This window comes from Podarcis filfolensis (assembly GCF_964270895.1).
Source record: "Podarcis filfolensis genome assembly, chromosome: 8".
Lineage (NCBI taxonomy): Eukaryota > Metazoa > Chordata > Lepidosauria > Squamata > Lacertidae > Podarcis > Podarcis filfolensis.
The window spans coordinates 60,844,097-60,863,124 of record NC_139611.1 but is presented as its reverse complement, the minus strand read 5'-3'; the positions used below and the strand labels follow the sequence as shown (position 1 = coordinate 60,863,124).

Here is a 19,028-nt window from a genome sequence, read left to right as displayed (position 1 = left end):
AGTCCCAGCTAGCGCAGCCAATGGTGGAGAATGATGGAAGCTTCCCCAATAATTTGTAGTGAGCCCCTCACCCCACAAGCCCCATTATTGGGTAGGACTATAGCTCAGTGGTAGAGCAAGGTAGAGCTTTGCATGCAGAAGGTCCCAGGTTCAATCTTGAGGATCTCCAGGTAGGGCTGGAAAAGACTCTTTGCCTGAAGCTCTGGAGAGCCACTGCTAGTCAGTGTGGACAATATTGACCTAAATGGACTCAGTGTGAGTCAGCATCTTATGTTTCTATTATAAGAAGTTAGCTACCAAGGCTTCCAAGTCCATGGATGGTCCTCTTCGGGGGTTTTGAGCCCAGGAAGCTTTTCTGTTGAGAAACTGTGCTTCTCTGTGATCACCCACATACTTCCATGGGCTCAGCTAAGTTGTCTGAGAAAGATCTTAGCGAGAAAACCCCCAAAGAGTTTCCACCTGCTGCTGTCGAGAGTATTGGGCTAAATCAGGGGTGGGGACATCTGTGGTCTTCCAGAAGTTTTGGGGCTCCAACTCTCCTCACTCTCACATAGCAGAGCCAGAGATTAGGCATGTTAAGAGCTGTAGCCCATAAACATCTGGAGGACCACAGCTCACCTGGGCTAGATAAGCTGCTCGCCTGATCCTGTATCTACATACAGCTACCGTGCGCTTAGAATTTAAATCCAAACAGCCCACATTCTGAGCCTGGGAAAGCTGAGTTCTGTGACCCAAATATTTTAAGCACATCTGCATAATTGTTTCATTTTCTGCACATTTTACTCATCTGCTGCAAGTCAGTGTGTGTTAGTGTGTGTGTGTGTGTGTGTGTGTGTGTGTGTGTGTGAATATGTGGGTTGCTGAAGCTCCACCTCCTGTCCCCTGGAAATATCATTCTGCTACCCTGACTGGGTTTCAATATTCTAGCCAAACTTCTCCTACAAGAGCTGTAAGATTGCTTCCCCCTCCTTCCAAGTGAAGGCTGAGATTCTTAGAATGCAGATGCAGTATACCTTTAAGGTGCCTTTGAGGCACATTTCCCCCTCAAAGAATTCTGGGCACCATTGCTTACCCCTCACAGAGTTGCAATTCCCAGAAACTCTTAAGAAACTGCCGTACAGTGGTACCTTGGTTTGCAACTGCTTTGGATTACAACCATTTTGGATTACAACCACGTCAAACCAGGAAGTGTGTGTCCCTTTTTTTGGATTACAACCAATTTTGGGGGGGGAGGCCCCATTGGCGAAAGCACGCCTTGGGTGACAACCTGTTTTGTTTTACAACTGGATCTCCGAGTCGGATTATGTTTGTAAACCAAGGTACCACTGTACCCTGAATTCTTTGAGGGGGGAAATGCGCTATGGATGTGCTTTAAAGGTATAGTGCGTATGTAGACTTTGGCCTCATTTACACCATCCAGTTTAAGCACTATGATTCCCCTTTAAACCCCCCAGAGAATTATGGGAGCAGTCGGTTGTTAAAAGTGCTGAGACGAGGCCCTTGTTGCACTCCTAGCACTATAGTCATCAGAGTGGTTTCATAGTCCATCCCTCTTCTCAGGGGACTTTGAGAATTGTAGCTCTGTGAGGGGACCAGTCATCTCATAACAATTCTCAGCCCTCTTAAGAAACTACACTTCCCAGGGAAGCCATCCCTGTTCGAAGTGGTATCATGGTGCTTTAAAGGTATAGTTTGTACACAGCCTTAGTATGCTTAAATCCAGCACGTATTTCTATGCTCTGTGGCTTTTTCTACCCTCCAGAACAGCAGCATACGTTGAGCCCTGAGTATAAAGCCTTTCATCCTGCTTAATATTCCCCTTCGGTTCTAGCTGGGAACATGTAGCATTTGAGTGTTTTACAAAAGCGGATGGCTTGGTGACAGGGGATGTCCCGGGTCACCTATTCCATCACCGCCAGCCTTGTGTGGGCATTTGCTTCTGCCTGGCACCTCTGTGTCTTGATACCCCTTTGTTTCATGAGCTGGGAGGGCAATCCAGCTGCCCTGAGCAGCCAGCATCCGTAGCTCCACGAGGTTCTCTTGCTCGATTCTCTGGTCCAGGCTTGTGCCATGAATACTGATTTGGGGGCAAGGGCGCATGGGGACAGCTGTGCGCAGATTGCAAAAGCTGCTCCTCCTGGTGGGAATGCAAAGGACCAAGAGGGATGTTTTGCCAGCTGTACCTTTTATCTTCTTCTACTTGCACCCCGATGGAGTGGAACTCTCTGCGGCTCCTGCTTTCTGTGTCTGAATCGGATATGGTTTCCACCTTTGGGAAAGAGAAAGAAATGAGGATGAGGGAGAAGCAAAGAGGAGGAAAGATAAACAGAGAGGAAAAGGGAAATCCAGAAGTGGTATCACTTATGGTGAATTGATAAGTGGCAGAAGCAAGAGATAACAGGGAAGGGGGGATTGATAAGTAGAGGAAAGAAAAATAATGAAGGAGATGGAGACAAGTGCGAGAAAGATTCAAAATGATCAAAATGAATTGAGAACAAAGTAAGGAGAGGGAGAAAGGGAAAGATGAATAGTTAAGTGTATTGAAGTACAGAAGGGAAGCATCAGAGAACGATTCATAGTTGTGTGGGAGGGAGAGGGAGCTGTGAGGAAAGAGCACTTGCAAAACAGGCGGGGGGCATTTTGAATTCCCATCACCAGATGCAAACGGAAATCCAGATAAACCATGTGAGTGGAGAGCAGAGATCAAGTACTCAGGAGCCCTGTCCTCCCCTTTCATCCCTCCTTCCCCTGGGGATGCTGAACCTCATTCAAAGGCACAGGCCTGATGAGCGCCAAGACGCTCCTGCAAGCCGGGTGGAAGAGAGGAGAAAGGTCACCCCCACACTCCAGGAGGGAGCAGCTGGTAGGGAATTATTTTGCTCCTTTGGCTCAAGTGGAAAACTCCACAGCAACAGTGGGTAAAGTGCTGGGCTGTACCCAATAGTAACCCTACTCAGAGCAGATCCATTGAATCCAAGGCACATGACTAGAAAAGCTGGCAATCCTGGCTTTACGAAAGGAAAAAGCTTTATCTGCTAGATTTCTGCATGCCAAGTAGTTAAAGTCACAGGAGCAGAGCTGGTAACAGTGGTGCCCTGTGGAAGGCAGGGAAGCCAATGGTAGGTGGAGGCAGAGCCATTGATAAACAGGGCCAACTCAGTCTAGTTTCGTCCTCTGCTGAGTTCCACAAGCGCAACACCAAGATGGAGGAGGAGGAAGCCGACAGCCAGGGCCCCCATAACCCCTTGACTGGCTGAGGGCAGCCTGAGGTCAGCGGGGTAGTGCGCCATTTGCCCTAATGGATCTGCCTCCAACTGGCTGGTAAAGATAATGGTGGAAATTCTTGATGGCCTCTATCTGCCTTCCATGCAGTCGAATGAACCCCTACTAGAGCAGAAATTATAAATTTGGCATTTTAATTTCTTAAGTTTGCATTTCTAAAGTATTGGTTTCCTCTACGGGACGTGATGCCTTGTAAGAGTACCTTTGGAAAACGGTAGCTGTGGCTTAATTGAATCATTTTGCATCAGCTTCTTGTGCTTCGTTAAGAGCCAAAGCCCCCACTCCCAACATTTTGACCTTGTCAAACAAGCAACTGCGCACCATGAAGTCGGATCAGACACTTCCTTTCCGCCAGCTTGCCCCCTCGGCTGAACCTCTCGGATACACTTGTCTGAACTTAATTTAACCTCCCTCCACAACACCTGTGCTGATTCTTACTGACAAGGGACAGGCCTGCTAACGAAGTAGGAACAAATGGCAAGCAAAGGAAATGCAAATTTAGGAGACTAATAAAAATTAAAACTAGCAAAAGGGGAGAACATGAACCAGGTGCCTGCCTTGGAGCTCTTTTTCATTAGAAGTTTGAAGTCATCGCCAAAAATTGGAATCTTTGCTTACTGAAACCATGAAACGTCACAAACCATTGGGATTTTCCACATCTGGTCAGAAATGACTTGAATTTCACCCTACAGGCATTTTCTGTAGCCTGTGTAAGCTAAGATGAAAGTCCTCATTTCACACTCCCTTGTTCGTAAGATAAACAATGCCACCTTTTGAAAAGGACAGTCTACTCAACTCTCTCTATGCTCAGGAGGATTGAACCAGTGAACATGAATGCCAGAACTGTCTACATTGCTCCTTTGAGCTCTGGCTTCCCCTATGGAGGAGTATCATTAGACCCTCAATTTGTAACAGATCAAGGTGCATGGGCATTTTGTGGAAATGGAAATTAAATGGGTTTATTAATTTCATTCCAAATTGGAACCAGTCAAGAAACAAATGCCAGAGGAATGGATGAGTTCTGATAACCATATATTCATTTGCTTCTATGTATCCCTCGTTTGCTTTGTTTGCCCCCTTCATAGCTGGAATAGGTCAGATGGAGATTTTCAGGGGGCATGAAGAAAAGAGCAGTTTTTACTTAAATCTATTTTTAGGCAAAACCCTGGATGCCAATTGCTGGAATAAATCCAATAGTGTCTTTAAAGCTCTAGAGACTAGTGGACAAACCCAGCGACATCTCTGAGCCTTGGGAAAAAACAGCCATGCAGCCTCAGAGTTTCTCTAAGTAAGCTCAGCGTAAGCTTCCTAATCTAGTCTAAGACAGAAGGAAAGGCTGTTCCAGATTCTACCTCCTTTCCGGCTACCTGAGGTTCCCTTGACTTCTTTAGCTTATCAAAGGGACAAGGAATCTCTGGTCCAGGCAGCCTTCCAGGCTTCTCTGTCTTGCCTCTGGGACTCTGCCTCTGGGACTGGCCCTGCTTGGCATCCTCCTTGAGTCTTGTCTGGCTAGAACCCTGGTGATGCTTCTTGCTTGCCTGGATGGAGGATAAAGAAGGATGTGAAGTGTGTGTAGAAACTAACCTACTGTACAAAGGTAATATTTACATGCATTTCTTCACTCACTTTTGCTTCTGGCCCCACACAGCACTGCCATGTGGCCCTCTAAAGGTTGACCTTGCGGTAAAAAAGATTCCCCCTCCCTGCTTATACTCAAATTTCTGAGACTTCACCCAATTTTTCCTCCCAAGTACCTCCAGCATATAAAGCATCATCATCATCATCATCATCACTACTACTACTACGACTACTACTACTACTACTACTGTTACTGTATAGCTCAGTCAGTAGAGCATGAGACTCTTAATCTCAGGGTCATGGGTTTGCTACCCCATGTTGTATAAAAAAGTCCTGAATTGCAGAGGGTTGGACTAGTTGACATTCACGGTCCCTTCCAACTCAAAAATTCTATTATTCTACTGGTACTATTTTACACACCCTTCACCCCAAGCTCAAAGGATGGGTTACAACATTCAAACACAAGATTAAAAACAGTTGAAAATAACTTACAATCTCAAAAATAAGGTGAACAAATCATGGATGATCAAGGTTTTATTCTGGTTAGACCTGGCATTTAGCAACACCACCACCAAGCAGGGGGCTGACTGACTAGCACCCACAGACTTTGAAATGCAACCAGTGAAACAGAGGGGGCAAGGGCTTTGATGTCATATACCTTTGCTCACCTTTGTATCTCCCCTACCAACCACCACAGGGATGGCAGTCTCATTCCTAACCCCTTCCAGCCAACTCCAGCCCAGATGCATAATGAGCCTGACCTGCGCTCAAAACTACAAACACACAGCAGAGGTCTGAACCCTTTGAGGCAAACAATAGGGCTGTCCAATGCAGCACTAAGTAACTTGCTCCATTAGCACAATGATTTATGTGTGCCCAACAGAACTCTCCTCTCTCCACATGCCACCCCTTAATCTGTTTGTGAGTTGGTTCCCCCAACCCTCCAGCACAGATTTAGGGAGGGCTTGGGGCACTTAAGGGGGGAGGACAGGGGGGAATGTTCCATTGTGCAACTGTAAATACTTAATGGAACGAGTACATTGGACAAAACCCAAAGTGCCTACAAATTCACAACTGATTCACTGCAAAGGGAAATAACAGATGGGAAGAACGAAAACCGAAGACCCCGTGCACAAATGGAAAACAAAACAAACGTGGCTTGAATGATCAACACAACCAATAAATTTTAAAAATGAATGGAGTAGCAAAGCAAATTGAAGCAAAGCAACTGAGAAACATTGTCCTGTGATCTTATATTCTCTTGCTTTGCTAGCAAGGTACTTTTTTATTGGTTATGTATTTTTTAAATGTCTAATCCAGGCTGCATCCAAACAGATCCCAGGGTAGTATGTAACAGGATCAACCAACATACCATACGATAAAAGCCAAACATAAACTGCCATGAAACCAAAGAACACACACAACGTAAAGCAGCATAGAACAATAAAACTAACCACCCAATGGCTGGGCAAAGGAGCCGAGAATGCGGTTCTGTCACCAGTGTTGAAATAAGGTCTGTCTGCCAGTCCAGCTGGCTTCTGTATGTGGAATGTATGTGGGTGTGAGGGGCACTATCTTGTCCTTCTCTTAGGGATGGATGGATCTGCCAGTTTTGATTCCTCTCAGATTCTCATTTTTCCAGTCCTAAGTTCAGTTATCCACATTACTGCACCAATTTGCAATTTGTTCTTAAGAGACTTCATCAAAATTCATCAACATTTTAGGGCAGATTTCTCAAGGTATATAATGAGCTGTCTTTTAAATCACAAGATATATATATATCTGTAATTTAGGTGTGTTCAGTAGCTCCTGATGGTGCCACAGGTGTTTCTACTTCAGCAAACTTCTTCGGTGGATTAGAGCGATACCATCTTTTGAACTGGGCAAGGGTGTGAAATATTTGCTGATGTATGTATGGACAGTATTAACATCAACAGAGTATCTGGTTCATACAGTATGAAGCTCCAGAAATATATTTAAGCTTTAGGATATAATCTATGTTCATGTAAAAATTATACTTTTGTGTATTACGTGATATAATATTTTATGAGAGAACTGTTTATATTAAAGGCTGATGGTGGACCTTTTGATGGTGGAATACTTTAAAAAAGAAAACAGTGATATATATATACCTCATAGGTTGGTTATAAAAAACACTTAATTTGAAACTTTGACTTTTGGGTTTTTGCGCATGTCTTTAGTAGTCAGGGAGAGGTTTCCTTCTGGTTTTTTTCCCCACTCACTAAATTGTGCCCCCCAAGCCCGAACCTCCCTGCAGTCCTGGACCCACCCTGAACCTACCTGAACTCCGATAGATGGGCGCCATTTCCTCTGACGAGCCAAACTTCTTAGCTCCTCCCTCCCCGGAATCGTCCTGATGATGAGGGTGGGGGGGTTGGGGGCAGTCCTGGGTTGGATTGAAGGCAAGTCCAGGGACATGGCAGTGATCTTGGTGCTTTCTAGGCTCTCTGTGGAGTTGCAGCGCTTGGCGGCCTCTTTGGACCACGATGGACTCCTTTTGACTTCCCTGGGCAGGAAGCTGTCATGGGCGGACTCAGAGCTGCTTTGCGTCGTCACCGAAATGAGGGGCTTGGCTTTCATTCCTGAAGGGAGGGGAGGGGGAGCTTTCCTGTAACTAAAGGCTACACGGAGGGGTAGGGTGCGGGGTGGAGAGACAGGGAAGGAAAGCAAAATGTGTCAATAAGAAGGGAGCTTTCTACTCATACGGGCACCTATTGGACAGGGCTCATGATGTGGTGAGGCAATGGGGATGAGGAAGGGCTGTAGCTCAGTGCCAAACTGATTTGCATGCAGAAGGTCCCAGGTTCAATCCCTGGCATCTCTAGGGAGGGCTAGGAAAGGATCATCTCCAAAAACCTGGAGAGCTCCGGCCAATCAGCACAGACAGTACTGAACTAGATGGACCAATGGTCTGATTCAATATAAGGCAGCCTCCATGTCCTTCAAGCTCCCTCATCCCTCCACTGTTTGCCTTGTTTTGGAAATGTTTCACACACACATTTCGTTGTCATTGGCCTAGGAGTGAGAAGACTTGCAGAGGTATTTGCTAGCTATGGGGTTTCCCCACCTTCCTTTCCTATACCAATTTGTGAGCCATTTTGAATTAATTTAGCAAGGAAATTGGGACAGGCATTTTTAAACAGATAAAATATACAAATGTTGCATAGTATCTCTGAGAGTGGGTCACATCGGACCAGAACAAGTTTGGGCCAGGAGCTCAGATTTAACCTTAGCCATCTCCAGGTTGGGCTGGGGAAAGTCTTGTCTGAAAGCTTTGAGAGAGCCTCTGCCTGTCAGTGTAGAACAGGGGGAGCCACTGAAGTGCCCTCCAGATGTTATCGGACTCTAACTCGCTTCAACCTCAGCTCGCACAGGAGTTGGAATTCAGCCACATCTGGAGGGGAGGGCACCACATTGAATAAACCGTGTGAAGATGATGAACCAACTTCCTGTTGTTGGTGAGGGGGTGCAGGTCAGGAGCCGAGCACCTGCTTTGTATGCAGAAGGTCCCAGGTTAAATCCCAGCATCTCCAGGTAGAGCTGGGAAAGAATCTGCCTCTGAAACCCTTGAGAGATGCAAACAGCCAGGGCAGACTGTACTGAGCTGGGTGGGCCAGGAGTCTGACCTGGTTCAAACCAGCTTCCGAAGTCCTGTGTTGGTACTTACAGGTGCTTGGCTTGAGAATGCTGCTGGTGAGGGGCTGGCCAGGCTGGTGGGTGGTGGTTGCCATGGTAAAGAGAGAGAGGCAGTCATCGTCCTGGGAGCAGCCAGCTTGGATGGCTCTCAGGTAGCTATGGCTGCGCATGCGGAAGCAACCGGGCAGGTCTAAGGCCTCGACAGCCTGCGACTCCACCTCTCCAAAGACAGACTCACACACGGCCTCAAACTGGTGGTTCAACTCATCATTAATCTGAGGAAAGGGGAAGAAGATGGAGGGGTATGGAAGGCCGTGAATGGAGCTAAGACCTATGGTGCCAGGATTAGGGATGTGCAAATCTGTCCAATTTCCCCACAAAATCCCATCCTCCTCTGCACCCACACTTCTGGAAGGGGAAAAGAAAATCCTCACTTGGGGATTCAGGTGGACACTTGATATTTCAAACTGACTGATTATGGTGGCATTGAAATATTGACAGTCCACTTGAACCCCACTAAGGAAGGTGCCCCACATTTGAAGACACATGGCCCAATTTACACAGATGTCAGTTTTCCCCTCCACTCTCCAATTCTTGTACCCCAGGGTAGGGAACCTGTGGCTCTCCAGGTGATGTTGTACTCCAGCTCGCACCTTGTCTCATCATTGGACATGCTGGCTGGGGCTGATTAGATTTGGATTTGAGCATCGTCTAGAGGGTAAACAACATCTGGAGAGCATCAGGTTGAAGAAGGCTGCTTTAGAGTTGTTGTTATTGGACAGAGCAATTCACTGGATGAGTCACCCACATTTGGACAAGCACCTTTAAGGTGGCTTTCAAATCCAGATGTTTGAAAAATCCAGTATGGTGAAGTGCAGCCTTGCTCAGTCTGGTGCCTTCCAGATTTTCACATCCAGTTCCCACCATCCCTGAACACTAGCCAGGGCCAGCTGGAGTTGATGGGAGCCAGAGTCCTGTGGCAGGAAGGCCACAGATCCCTCACCCATCTCTACCCAGTCCCCTTCCTGTAAGGCAAGAGCTAAAAACAAATCACCTCACCTGCCCGGTGGTAAAGGAACGTCCATACCCTTGTCCCCGTGGCCGGATTCGGGGTGATGTGCAGCAGCTGGGACAGTTACAGATATATGAGTCAGAATAGTGCCTACTTGCAAACCTAATGAGAGACATGGGGAAGAAAGGTTTCTGAACAAAACCCAAAACATGACATGATCAGAGCAGATGGAAATTGACTCAGGGCTGGCTGGGTTTGACTTTGCAAGCTCTCTGCCCTGATCCTATCAGATAAGGGTAGGAAACTTCAGGCCCCAAAGCCAAAGGCAGCCCTCCAAGTCCCTCTATTGGGCCCTTGGGATTCTCCACAGGCCACACCCTCTCTCTATAGGCCACACCCTCACCAGTTCTGCTTCACTTTTTTTTTCTTTTTGCCAGGTTGGAATGTCTGTTGCTTGCCTGATGGAGGTCAGAGAGGGATGTCTGGAAGCCAGACAAGTGCACAAAGGTAAACTGTACATTTTTGTTCTGCTCACCCATCCCTGGTATGTGATCCTTGGAAAGTTTCCTACAAGAGAATATGGTCCTTGGGCTGGAAAAAGGTTTCTCAGCTGGTGTGGAGCATAGTTTTAAAGAAACACAAAAATGGATGGGTAGAAGCTTTATATGACAGCCCCCATCCTTTGTCATGGATCCTGAGCAGGTGTGAGGACTGTATCAAAGGAGGAAGAGGCAGCTGGATCAGAAAGAGGTGCTGAGCTTGGCACTAAGCCTAGCCAAGAGCCCCTTGTGACTGAGTACACTCTGAGCCAGGTTCTTCCAAGAAGCTGGACCCATTTACAGCAGGGGCTGGATGCTTCCCACTGACTTGAATAAGGTGGAAGCTGATTATAAGGTGATGAAAAGCTAAGTTTCCAGAACTACCCACTGAAGATACTCCACCCTTTAGGAAAGGAGTCAAGCCTAGAAGGGTGTAGTTTGGTCCAAAAGGGATAGAAGGCCAGTTTCTCATTTGTGCAACTGCAGGGCTTGGTGTTCTCCAAGGTCCTGAAACTCCAGTTTGGTCCTACATGCCTCTTGCCTAAGAACCCCTTCTATGCATGGGCTCCTGCTCATGGTCAAGACATCTCACCTTACTTATCAGTTGCCACCCAATAAAAATTCCATATATTTTTTGTTCCCTTTGCTGAGCATCTCCCCACCACCCTGCGTGGCTATATGAGAAATGCGCTGTTCTCAGTTTCTTACTTGGTTCTGGCCTGATCTACACTGGAGGAACGGCGGTACCCCTCACGCCGGGTCACCCCCTTGGGAGACACCTTGGTGCTGGTATCCGAGTCCCCACTGTCATCGTCTCCCATGGCCTTGATATAGCTGCCACTCCGCATCCGTCGACAGGGTATCTCTCCATCCTTCCCTGAAGCTGGATATCCTCCCCAATCATCTTGGGGTACCTGAAGGAAAAAGAAATTTCATGCAGAGTGTATCTGTGTGCATATATGCTTGATAGTTTGAGGCTAATAGGAAGTTCCACAGAAGATGCCGGTGACAATTTATGACAGCCCCAAGGATGCACCTATAGCATTTGAGGGAATGACTGCATCTTGATTATGTTCTTCTACCAACCTGCTCAAACATCCCTGTGAGAACGATAGCACTCTGTTTGACTTAGGAGTCCACTCTGCACAACAAACTTGTATTGGTTTTAAAAACCCTTAACTGTAATAATAATCACCATTATTTATTTATTTATACCCTCTTTATCCCTGACAGGGACTCTTTGTAGCTTGGTGAGAATTTTCTGCCAGTGATCGATAAGCCTGCCCAAACTACAGTTCCCAGGGAAAGATGAGGGGGGGGGGAGTAGGTTAGATGCCCTGAAGCTCTCTGACATCTCCACTGGAGACTGCTAAGGGATGCAAAGGTTATGGCTCTCATAAGCTGTCTGTAAGAAACTGCCTGCCTGCTACAAATACACTGAGATCTAATGTTAGGTCCCTGGGTGGTTTGTAGTTTGCTACAGGTTCTGATTTTCAATGATTTAACAATAGTAAGTAAAATATGGAAGAGCCAAAGCACAGTGACAGTGGACATGCATTGCATGCAGAAGGTCCCTGGTTCAATTCCTGGCACCTCCAGGTAGGGCTGGGAGAGACACCCTCTCCGAAACCCTGGAGAGCCACTGTTGGTAAATGTAGACGGTGCTGAGCTAGATGGGCCAATGGTCTGACTCGGTGTAAAGTAACTTCCTCTGTTTCTGAAATTGCAAGCAAAAAAGAAATAGATCTCTGCCATGATTGGACTTGTGCTAATTACTTCTCTCGCAGTGTCTGTATTGCTTGCTTGTAAGGGCTGTTCAGTTGCTTTCGACCAGGTCTTTGCTCAATTCTGCTAACCTGTTTTAGATTTATGTGTTAGAATTGCTGATCGGTAGCAACTCAGATGTAGCCTCAGGTTTGCAGATGCAGATCATCTCAGTGCATGGCTCCTGGGATGCATCATGTAATTGGCTCCACCCCAAAGTACTGTTTTGGGTCTGGCTCCACCCCAAGGTCACTATTCTGCACCTGGCTCCAGGTTGCTGGACCCCAGGGTCCTAGTAAACCTTGCTTTCTGAACTTATTACACCTCAATACTAATGGGAAACCCACTGCCCTCCATGTGTTGCTGTCCTATGACTCCCATCATCCCTTCATGCTAAAAGGAAGCCATATCAATAAATCATAAACTGGTTTATCTGCATAGAATGGATGTGTTTTTTATGCATCATAAGATAGAAACTAGGATGCAAATGTGCCCAGCTAGTTTCTTCTTCTGTGGGCTTTTTTCTTTGGTGTGTGTATGTCATAGGACTGTATCTAATGTTCTCTGTTTGCTGGTGCCAAGGGCTTTTGTGTTGGCACATGGGTGAGTTTTAATGTTGTACAACAGACAAATTCATTGCAACAGTTGCACAAGGGGAAATCTGTTGCACGACAGATTGTGAAATCCATTGTGCAACAAAGTTACCAGCAACCTGCTTATGCATTTCCTTGTGCAACAATGTTCTGCTGCAGCGGAAACATTTTGCTAGTGGAAGAAGTACGCTGCCAAGAGACTTTGACTTAGTGCTGCAGTGGTTGGATACAACCCTTATTCCCTTGCTTCTGAAAACATCTTCTCCAGACTCTGCTGCCTTCTATCTTCATGTGAAATGTCAAAATGAATATTGCTCTTTTTACTTAAAAATATTCACAAGGGGAAAATACTCACATCTTAAAGGAAGTTGGATTTTTAAAACAACAACAACAACAGAGTCCACTCAAAGTTCTATCCCTGAGCTTTAAGAAGAACTTTTTACATAAAGAAATGTTGGTATTTATATATTGTACGAGTTCAGAAAAAAAGTGATCTGATCTTCTGCAGCCAAAAAGCAGCCAAATCCAAGTCTGCTAATCAACTGTTAACCCATTGTTTAATTTATGGGGTTGATCCTGGCTAACATAGTTGCAGGAGGCTGCAGCTGAAAGATACTTATCTGAGAGTGAACTGCACTCTCAGACGTCATTTCAAGAAGACATACATTTTTCATCAGAGCTCATTCACACATTCAGCTACCAGTCATCAGGTGGTGATGTCAAATCAAGGGATCTACAGGGGTGTGCAAACTTGATCTGACTTGATGTTCAGAGGGTTCCTCTGAGTTCCTATATCCCAAAATACATTAAGCTAAGTGTTTATTAGAAGATATCAATATTTTTATTAAGATTTACAAATTAAATAAGAGATGTGTACAACTGCTAAGTTCTCTTTTGGGGTAATTAAATGTTGGTACTGCAATACATTAAACTAGCCTTCGCCAACCTGGTGCTCACCAGGTGTTATGGACTACAGCTTTCAGGAGCCCATACTGAGAAGGATGAATAAGATACATGAGTAAAATTGGTTGTCCTATGTGCCATATTTTGCTTCATACACTTAAAGCGATTGTCTCCTACAGCCAAATCATATGTGAGCTTTTTAAAGAGGGGAAATGTTTTTTAAAGCTTGCCCCAAATGCACCAAAGAGGTGCCAGTACTCAGTTCTGGTGAGTTCCAGCTGGAAAAAAAGCCCTGACAACACACACAGAATAAATCATATACATAGCACTGGGGGAGGGTTATTGAGTTGTTGTTGCTTTTATTTTGATTATGTACTTGGTGGTTTTATAATTTGATTTTATCCTGTGAACCACCCTGAGACTTGCAGGTATAGGGCAGTAAATAAATCCTAATCCTAATCCTAATCACCGAAACTTCAATTAGCCAGCAAAGGTGAAAATACAGGCAAAATACAGATGAGCTCTCTCTACCTCCACAGCTGATCTAAGCTTTTTTTGGGGGGGGGGCACATATGGAACAGTTAAACTGGGGAAACAGTCTGGGGAAATGCATTAGTCCCCCTACCTCAGTGGTTCAGATCCAACTTGCACCCCACCCCCCAGGTAGCTATTTTTAAGTTTTCTAAAAAGCCAGGGGATCCAGTGATGGAACTCCTGATACCCTGTACAGTTTGGCGATTAGGTTAGCTACTGAAGTTATCACCACATTTCCATATGCAATTCCAAATTCCCAAAACATGGACTCATCAAGATCTTGGAGCTAACAGAGCTCTTTGGCTAGAGGCAACCAAAGTTGGCTTCCTAGCCCCCAGAAAGCTGGAAACTGCCTACTTGTAGACACAACCTGACCTATACATCATAGTTCTCTAGAGCATCCTTTGACAACTTGGTGCCCTTCAGCTGATGGAAGTTATAGTTCAAAAATATTTGGAGGTTGCCAGGTTGGCAACAGAGCTTGAACCCTGCCTACCCTTCAGCTCAAGACTCTCCAGATGTGATGGAATTTCCCCAGACCAAGTCATTTCGTTTCCCACCCCATGGAAGCACGTCTGCTCTAGAAAGAGGCAGGGCTTTCTCCCATCCAGAAATCCTCACCTCATAGCTCCTCCGGCAGATGAAATCCCACCCATAACCAGAGCAGCAAAGCAGACAGGCAAACATCTGTCTGCACCGATGAACCCTTACCAGTTTCCGGTGACGAGTTGGCATCCCTTGGGCTATCGGGAGGAGGGCAAAACAGGTGGACGGGAGCAAGAGGCCGGAACAGACACAGTTGCCTCTTTGTCTCTTTCTCCCAGGAAACATCAAGGGATGTTTCTTTTCATCCTTGGGCCCACCCCCCTGCTGCAGTAGGCTGAGATGGGGACAGCCAAAGCGAGGATGGGATGGGCAGAGTGTTCCCTATACAGCACCTCCTCCCCCCAGCCCCTCACTCTGGATGGGCAATCAAGTCAAGTGTCATTCAATCTCTCCTTCCCCCTGGGGAAAAAAACACACACAGAGAGGGAGAGCGAGAAGAGTTAATTAGCTTTTAATTAAAAAAGAACAAGCCCGTCATGGAGCTGGCTGGCTGAGTAAGCCTCTAAGCTGGGGTAAGGGGGGAGTTTGGATCATGTCTGGGAGCAGAAGGATGTAAACAGAAGGAGCAGGATAAGTTTTGATATGTCGAGGCTGAAGGAGATGGGGGATCCTTAGGCAGGACTTTGACTAGTGCCACGGGCTGTGGAGGGTGGTCTCCAATCTTTGTTGTCCCCAGCTTGGCACCCCCCCCCAAGTTAACTGGAGCCTTAAATCTCAGGCTTGAGGGCTGGGATTGGCTGTTTCTACTGAACTAGCTTTCCAGTGTGAGCAGTGCCCTGTGATTAGAGAATGCTGGGAAATGGAACACTCAGGCCTGACCAGAGTTTCACATGAAGCAAAACTTTACTGTGGATTTAGCCACCTTCAGATGTTTTGGACTGCAACTCCCATCACCCCTGCCAGCAGGATGGGAATTGTAGTCCAAAACAACTAGAGGGCACCTGGTTGGGGAAGGTTAGAAGTAGCTCAGTCGGTAGAGCAGGAGACTCTTAATCTCAGAGTCATGGATTTGAGCCCCACATTGGGTGAAAGATTATTGCATTGCACGGCATTGGACTAGACGACCCTCGTGGTCCCTTCCAACTGTGATACAGTGGTACCTCGGGTTAAGTACTTAATTCGTTCTGGAGGTCCGTTCTTAACCTGAAACTGTTCTTAACCTGAAGGCACCACTTTAGGGGCCTCCTGCTGCTGCGCCACCGGAGCAAGATTTCTGTTCTTATCCTGAAGCAAAGTTCTTAACCTGAAGCACTATTTCTGGGTTAGCGGAGTCTGTAGCCTGAAGCATATGTAACCTGAAGCATATGTAACCCGAGGTACCACTGTATATGCATACAAACAAGGCCTGAGTAACTTGTGCCTCACTGAAACAAAAGCAACCTACTAACCAAACCTTTGAATTTCCTTCTCCATGAATGGGGCTGTTTATCCAGTTGGGAGAGATAATGTTGTGTGGGAAACTGGTAAGAACACTTCTAAGAACTTTGTCTGGCGGGGAATGAAGACATTATTTTCCTGACAAGCTTTCCCAGCTGGATGAATAGGCCTCTGCCAGCAGTGTCCATTTCATATTGTTTTAAAAATGCATATTCTGTTGCTTTCTGTGTTGTTCCTAATTGGGTTTTTAAAAGTTGTTTTTATTGCTCAGAGCAGACCTATTGAAATTAATGAACATGACTAAGTTAGACTATCAAGGCAATGTACTAAATATAATGGGTTATATCCAACTAAGTTTCACTCATTTTTGTACATTGCCTTGATATAGCTATCTGTCTGGAAGGCAATTAATAAATATCTATAACAACAATAATAACTTTTTTAAAATGAAGAACTAGTATGCGAATTTGCTTTCCTCCCTCCTCCTCCCAACCACTGTGTCATGTTTTCAGAACTCTATTGGTTTTTAGGAGGTTTTCGCAGCTGCGGAATGGGGTAGAAATACTGTAGGATCAACAAATAAAAATGGTTTGGTTCAAGCAGAGTAATGCTTGTTGTTGTCAGGATGTGATCTTGCAAATAGTATTGAGAAGTGTTGGGCTGTGGTCTTAGCTAATGATAACACAGGACCCTAGAGACTCAGTAACTCACCAGTCATCTTGCTGCATTCTCCTCTGTCATATTGAGAGAGCACAGGTTATTTGGTGAATAAGTGGGAGGGGACTTGGAGAAATTCACACTTCTGAAAACAATACATGAACGGAAGCACAAATATCCTACTAAATTCACACTTCTCTGAATTTTGCAATGCAGTTCTCTGGCAGAACAAAATGTGCACAGAAATGCATACTGTATATCAATGGAAATAGCATACAACTACATTATATTAGGGGAATGGATGGCAAACTTATGTATATTACACCAAATTGTATACAAAATGTGTTTATTAGGACTGTGGTGCCCAAACGTCCCCCTGCCCTCCACGGACCACTTGCAAATTGTGAAAGGTCTTGGCAGACTGCTTAATGATTTTTCTGTTGGCTGCAGCATTTGTAACGTGGCTGCAGCATTTGTAACGTGCTGTGATTGTCAATTGCATTTTAATTGCATCTTTCATTGGACTACTACTCCCACCCACCCCAGCCAACACAGCTGTGCTTGCTGGAGCTGATGGGATATGTAGTCCAACACCATCTAGAGGAAGGCAGGTTGGCAAAGATTGACTGGGACGGTGCAATACAGTCCACATGGAACACACAGCTTTGTCTTTCCAGTAAAGGATCATAGCTGGGGTACTGACCCCACTGTCCATAGCATTTGCCACCTGAGGGGTTGATTTCACTCTACCTAAAGGGAAGGGTTATCTCAGGCATGAAAAACTGCCTGACTCTGATCGCTTAAGCCAACTGGAGAGCGTCTACTTGTGGCATTGCACTCTACAGAATACCATAGGGTGGTGGCCACAAAATGGGGCATTCTGTGCTGTTGACCCTGTTATGTGGAATGCCCTTTCCTCTACCACAGGTGAAACAGTAGCCACCAGCTGCTTCACACAATATCTTGAAAATATGTTTCTTTTTGCTCAGACATTCCCTGACCCATAAGATTGGACCCTGAATTATTTGTATGAACCCTCTGAATCACTTCTTTACTTGCTCTTACATGGCTCCATTGGTTTTAGGTTGTATTTTGTTTCACGCATATTGTTTTTATATTGTACACAGTGTACACTGCTTAGAGATTTTTAAAATATTAAGTGGTTTAGGAATGCTTTTAAATAAATAAATGCATATTTACACAGCTATAGCAGCCACATGCTAGAAGATCATAGAAGCAGCTCCAAAATAGCTCTGTGTGTGTTAGGTAAAAAGGTAAAGGACCTCTGCACGGTTAAGTCCAGTCAAAGGTGACTATGGGGTTGTGGCGCTCATTTCGCTTCCAGGCTGAGGGAGCCAGCATTTGTCCAAAGAGAGCTTTCCGGGTCATGTGGCCAGCATGACTAAACTGCTTCTGGTGCAATGGAACACAGTGACAGAAACCAGAGCGTACGGAAACACTGTTTACCTTCCTGCCGGAGCGGTACCTATTTATCTACTTGCACTGGCATGCTTTTGAACTGCTAGGTTGGCAGGAGCTGGGACTGAGCAACGGGAGCTCACCCTGTTGTGGGGATTCGAACCACCGACCTTCTGATTGGCAAGCCCAAGAGGCTCAGTGGTTTAGACCACAGCGCCACCTGCGTCCCTGTGTGTGTGTATTATGTGGTGGGCCTGTGTGCCCAAGAAGGGCTAGTTTCAGGTTTTGGCATCCTCCTGAAGCAGCATGTTACAGAAAGGACCAGATATGCAAACTGAGAGCCCACCCTGGAGTCTCCTGTCAGATGATTGAAGCAAACAAATATAGGGGGAAGGCATGGCCACAGGGGTGAAGGTGAAAACAGGGGTTGAAAACTTAGTAGTGGGCAGTGGAATCTACCAGTGGAGAGAGCAGGGCTGAAGCCCATAGCGTGTGTGCATATGAGCACAATAGGTTTTACTTTATTGTTGTTTTCATATTTGGTTTCAATGCTCCTTCTTAATCCACCCCCCAGCTTGGTTTTAATGCATCTATGTGGACTTTTTGTTCATTCGTTCGGTTGTAAGTCGCTTTGGATTACATTGGGCAAGATAAAGTGACCAACAAATTTAATAAATAGTAATATCAATAATTTCTATTTTTATCCTGTAAGTTGCTATGAGACACTTTGGTTTAAAAAGTGACAAATACATGTCGTCGTCGTCATCATCATGATGTAACTTGAGTATCCCAGCACTATGGGGGGGGGGATACATGTATATTTTTCTATCACAGTTCATCAAACAGCAGCTGGGGTGAAGAGTCCTGGTTCCTTCCAGCAGCAGTTGTTTATTTATTTTAAAGAAATACCTTTAAATGTTTTATAATAGGAAGCAAACCGGGAGAAAGAAGGGAGGGTGGTGATGCAGCAGCTGCAGCAGCTGCTAGGCTCATTCAAGCCATCCAGCCATCCAGGTGTGTGCTAGGGGAGGGGGGATGCCCTGATGATGCAGGCTGAAGGCCGGCAGGCCAGGGACCTCTGCAAAAGTCTGTGAGGTGCATGTTAAA

The 19,028-nt window shown here is 45.7% G+C and overlaps 1 protein-coding gene across 3 annotated transcripts in view; it reads right to left on the bottom strand.

Moving 5' to 3' along the window:
- The window catches only part of DLGAP3 (DLG associated protein 3), a 187,593-nt gene that overhangs the window by 18,437 nt on the left and 150,128 nt on the right, over window positions 1–19,028 (bottom strand). For 2 of the 3 annotated variants that reach the window (XM_083625487.1, XM_083625488.1), the window contains 5 exons: window positions 10,777–10,982; window positions 9,577–9,691; window positions 8,549–8,792; window positions 7,162–7,502; window positions 2,184–2,269 (listed from right to left, as the gene is read on the bottom strand). In XM_083625487.1, coding sequence (XP_083481613.1) covers window positions 2,184–2,269; window positions 7,162–7,502; window positions 8,549–8,792; window positions 9,577–9,691; window positions 10,777–10,982 — 992 coding nt within the window. The remainder of the gene's footprint in view (window positions 1–2,183; window positions 2,270–7,161; window positions 7,503–8,548; window positions 8,793–9,576; window positions 9,692–10,776; window positions 10,983–19,028) is intronic. The other variant, XM_083625489.1, reaches the window with a different exon arrangement.